The sequence below is a fragment of the Cebus imitator genome, unplaced genomic scaffold (genome assembly GCF_001604975.1).
Source record: "Cebus imitator isolate Cc_AM_T3 unplaced genomic scaffold, Cebus_imitator-1.0 Scaffold117, whole genome shotgun sequence".
Classification (NCBI taxonomy): domain Eukaryota; kingdom Metazoa; phylum Chordata; class Mammalia; order Primates; family Cebidae; genus Cebus; species Cebus imitator.
Genome location: NW_016107432.1, coordinates 5,725,741 through 5,730,821, shown reverse-complemented (window position 1 = coordinate 5,730,821; position 5,081 = coordinate 5,725,741). Strand labels below are relative to the sequence as shown.

General features: G+C 57.1%; 1 protein-coding gene across 7 annotated transcripts in view; it reads left to right on the top strand.

The window, feature by feature from the left end:
* Positions 1 to 5,081, top strand: part of SORCS2 (sortilin related VPS10 domain containing receptor 2) — a 561,689-nt gene that overhangs the window by 468,121 nt on the left and 88,487 nt on the right. For all 7 annotated transcript variants that reach the window (XM_017539090.2, XM_017539091.2, XM_017539089.2 and 4 more), the window contains exon 5: positions 1,181 to 1,254. In XM_017539090.2, the coding sequence (XP_017394579.1) occupies positions 1,181 to 1,254 (74 nt within the window). The remainder of the gene's footprint in view (positions 1 to 1,180; positions 1,255 to 5,081) is intronic.

The following is a 5,081-nucleotide window of genomic DNA, read 5'->3' as shown; positions in this document are numbered from 1 at the left end:
CAAGGGCCCTCTCACCCTCCTCGCTCTGCTTACTCCTCAGAGGACCAGTCCAGCTGCCAGCACAGGCCTCTCTCAAGCCCTGTCCTCCTCTCCATTCTACCCCTGGGCCCGGGCCTGGCGTCCTCTGGCTCCCTGCCTCCACCACAGCCTCTGGTGGGGGCTCCTGAAACACAGTCTGGCCATGGACCCCCTGAGTGCCTCATCTTATCCAGACTTGGTGGTGGTTTTGGGCAGGGCCAACTGTGTGATTGATTCGCAGGGCACAGCGCAGAGTGAAAACTTGACAGTCAGCTCAAGTGCTTCCCTTCCTTCTGCACGCTCTCTCTCTGGGCCTGTCATGACATTCTTGACGTCATGCTCCCTGGCTCACAGGGACACCCTTCCAGGCCCCCAGCACTGACCTCAAAACTGTGCGCAGGGCACCCACCCCTGCCTCTTCCTGTGCCCAGGCATGGCCCTGGCACTCTCCGGGGACAAGGACAGTGTGGAGACAGGACCACGGGCACAGGCAGCTGAGATGGTGTCCTGAGGATTCAGGGCTGGAGAGGGACCCCGGGCTGTCAGCCCTACACACGCTCTCTTGACCCCTCAGCCTTCACTTCCAAAGCTCCAATTAAAGACAAAATTATTAAGAAGTTCAAGTTGGTGACTGCAGAGAATTATTCTGAGCAAGGTCCCTGGGCTGTGGCACTGGTCACAGGCTATGAGGCCGGCCCTGGTGTCAGGCCCCAGCCCGCCTGTGCCTGCACTGAGCCCTGCGGCAGATGCCACACCCCTGCCCTGGCACCACCACTGTCCTGCTCTGACATACCTTGCCTCCTCCGGCCCTGGCAACATGAGCTCCCTCCTCCCAAACGCCCTTCCTCCCACCGTCACACAGGATTATAAAGTCCCTCCCGCCTTCGAGGCTCAGACACACCTCCTCTGTGAGGCCCCCCTGGATTTCATCCTGGAGAACCTCCTCTCCCGGCTTCTGCCGGCTGGCCTGGGGAGAGGAGTGCCTCATGGAGGCCGTGAGGTTGGGTCTGCACCCCAGCATGAGCACAGGGCCTCTGCATGGCCCCTGGAAAAGGCTGACTTCTGCTAGGGATCCACTGTGCGGGGACATCCACCTCTCTTGGAAGCAGCTTATTCCTGACGTCCTGACCAAGCTTTCCTTTCTCCTTTTTCTGCCCTAAAGCTCTACGTGTCATCCGACTTGGGGAAAAAGTGGACGCTTCTGCAAGAGCGAGTGACCAAAGACCACGTGTTCTGGTGAGAGCACTTCCCCCAACCCCTTAGAAGCCCCCCAGGGACCCGCAGCTCCCCTTCCTCCCCAGCCCGGGCAGGGTCCCCACCCCACAGCCCCACACCCTACTCATCCCAGGGAACCCCAGTCGTTCCTTCTGCTCCACGCTGGGTGTCACTGGAAATGGCAGAGTCTGGGGGTTCATGTCCCTCAGGCCACATTTTTACCTACGAACCAGCTACGTGGACCTGTGCCACTGCTGTTCCCTCCCTGAGCCTCGAAGCCTCCCCAGTGGAGACAGGTGCTGATGTACACGTCCCCAGCACAGCACCCGGCCCACTGCTCCTCGCTCCCGACCTGACCCAGGCGCTGAGTCAGCCCCTGACAAGCAGCCCCCGTGGGTGCTGACCCAGCCTGCCTCAGCCCTGCTCTCCTGCTTATCCATGCCTGGGTGCCCCTCCCATAGCTCAACCTGTCTCCCTTCCCAGCCCTTGCTGGGTACCAACGAGCAGGATCCGTTTGGGGTTGTACCCCAGAAAAGCCCCCACCCCGCCTCCTGAGGAGCCAGACCTGAGAAAGGGGGCTCCCATCCCAGGCAAAGGGCCACTGGGGACCTGCATCACACAGCAGTTCCCAACCCCGCATCACACAGCAGGTCCCAACCCCTTGAGTGCATCCTCAGAGAGTCTATCAGTGCACTTCCTGGACAACACGCCAGTCTCATTGCACCGGGGGACACTCGGCTCTCCTTGAGGAATGTCTGTGGGCTGCACCCGTGAGGGCCCCAGAGGACAAGGGCTTGCCCAAAGTTGCAGGCAGCAGCACTGGGCCAGGAGCCAGTGCAGCCGCACAGAGCTCACGCTTGCCCCTCTCCTGCTGGGGCCACGCCCGTCCTTCTGATTGCACTGCCCTTCCAGAGCCACACCGCTCCACGTGCTGATTCCACCGCATCCCTCTTTCTTATGTGTGCAGACATAGGCACATGTGTGCACACACGTACACGCACACAAATGCACATGTGTGCACTCATGCACACACAAGCACACACATGCACACACGCATGCACACATACACATGCACACACATGCACACAAGCACATACACACACACGCACATACACAAATCACTCACAGAAGCGCACATGCATACAAGCACACATGCAAACACACAAACATGCATACACACATGCACGCACACACGCACACAGATGCACACGTGCACACAAACACACATGTGCAAACACATGCACATACATGCACAGAGGCACACACATGCACACACATGCAAACCCACACAGAGACACATGCATACACATGCGCACAAGCACACACATGCACACACGCAAGCACATGTGCACACGTACACGTGCTCACACAAGCGCACACAAATGCACACATGCACACACATGCACACAGGCACACACACACATGCATACACGTGCACACACACATGCACACACACACACACAGTGCTAGCCTCTTATCCCACGTGTGCAACAGACCATTGTGCAGGCCACAGCCCGGTCTCTCCAACAGAAAAGCACATGGAAAGGGCTTCCTACCTGTCTCCCTTTGTAATATCACACTGACCTTGGCAGGAGACTGGCATCCTGGCCACCCCGCAGGCTGCAGGGAGGCTTTTTCTTCCTTTGGAATGCCGACTGCTGGTGGGCACGCCCTTGGCTCATGGAGAGATGTAACAGCCGCCTCTCCTCCAGCTGCCCACGGGAGGGCCCGGTTCCTCCCTCAGAAACCAGAGCACTGCTGTCCATCACTGGTCTTGTCATTGCTGTCAACTGTCAGGAGCCAGAGCCACCCTGCCGTGGGATGCCTGGGCCTAAGTGCTCTCAGAGGTGGGGAGCAGAGCCAGGAGGTGGGATTTCTGAGCCGGGTCGCTCTGGGGAATTGGTGGAGCTCTGTTCACTCCCAGGCCAGGCAGTTTCCTGGACAGCTCTCCAGTCAGAGAAAGAAACTGACCCACAGCACCCAGAGGGAAATTGGCGATAATTCAAACATGTTATTATCTCAGGCAAATCAAATTGTTTTCTCCCTGAAGTATCTCAAATAGCGCAGAGTTGTTATTGGAGGGAATCACAGTGGACGCTGGGCCCTGTGGCCCCAGGATCTCTCCTGGAGTGTGGTGACAGCCGTGGAAATGCCCCAGCCCCTTGTAAGCAGTAAATAATGCTGTTTTGACAGTATTTCCAAGGAGCTCTTTGTCCTTGAACTGACAGCAGGAATCGCCAAAGCCTCATGTTCTGTCTGAAGCTCAGACTCATTCACGTTGTGCTAAGCTACACAGCAAGCAAGCTCATTAGAGTGGCCTGTGAGTGGGAGGGAGCAGCCCCGGGTGCCCTGAGACCTGCTGCCTCCTGGGTAGGGCCGGGCACGGCCCCACACCCTGCCCTCAGTCTCTCCATGTCTCAGCACAGAATGGTAACGGCAGCCGCCCCGCAGCCACCCCACTTTGAATACTGAGTGTCTGCCGGGCAGCTCGCTGAGGCTCTGAATGCTCCATTCCACGGCATCCCCAAGCAGCCCAGGGGGGTCTCCCTCATGCCTCGGGGGGAACTGAGGCTCAGAGAGGCTTGAGCACTCATTCTTGGTCCCATGTCATGAAGGGGAGCTGAGGCTCAGAGAGGGTCAGGCACTCATTGTAGGTCTCATGCCATGGGGGAAACTGAGGCTCAGAGAGGGTTGGGCACACATTCTAGGTCCTGCTGCCCCCCCAGCTGCAGCCCTGAGCCTTGGTCCACCTCTGGCTGTGGCCAGTGGCCCTTGCCCACTCTCTTGGGTGGTCCGGCCGCCTGGGCTTCACCAGGTGTTCCTGCATCTACCTCCTTGCTCAGCTGCCCAATCGCCCAGGGAAAGCCTCAGCCTACCTCTCCCTCAGCTCCGGGTCCTGGCAGGGCACGGGGGCAGCAGGGCGTAGAAGGAGGAGGTGGAGGGCTCCCCACTACAGTCTTTGTTATCACACCTTTCAGGGTTCAGCAGAACCATTTTCACTGGAGCTGCCCTCAGCGCAAATGGAGTGCAAGTCAGTTCCCGCCTTCCCAAGACACTTACTCCCTGAGGGCTGCCTGCCCCAGCCCATCTCACAGGCCTGCCGTTTCTAGGCAGGGAGAACTCGACAAGCAAGAAGGCCTGTGTGTCAGGCTTGACATTTCCTGCAGGGAGTGGGGCTCTATCTGAGATGTTGTAGTGCGGCCTGAGAGAGTCTTCTAAACCCATGGCTGATGGACTCAGAGCAGAGATCAGGCCTCAGACCACCTGTACACCTGTGTGTAGTCCAGGGCCCTCACCAGCACACTGAGAAATGGATGTGGGAAGTGCTCAGAGCAAGAAACTAAAGGAATAAACATGGTAAATGAGTGAATTTGTAGGGTGAATGACTGAGTGAGTGATGAGGTAGTGAGGTAATGAATGAGTGAATAAATGAGTGAATGAATGAGAGAATGAGTAACAACTGAGTAAATGAGTGACTGTGATTCAGTGAGGAAATGAATGTGTGAGCAAATAAATGACTGAGTGAATGAGTCACTGAATGAGTGGGTGAGTGAGTAAATGAGTGACTGAATGGCTGGCTGGCTGGGTGGGTGAGCCTGTGATTGGGTGAGTGAATGACCGAGTGAGTGACTTGGTGAGTGGATAAGTGAGTGAGTAAATGAGCAAGTCTGTGACTGACTGACTGGTTGAATGAGTGAGTCTGTGACTGAGCAAGTGAATGAGTGAGTGAGTGAGTGAGTCTGTGATTGAGTGAGTGACTGAGTGACTGAGTGACTGACTGAGTGAGTGACTGACTGAGTGAGTGACTGAGTGACTGAGTGACTGAGTGAGTGACCGTGATTGAGTGA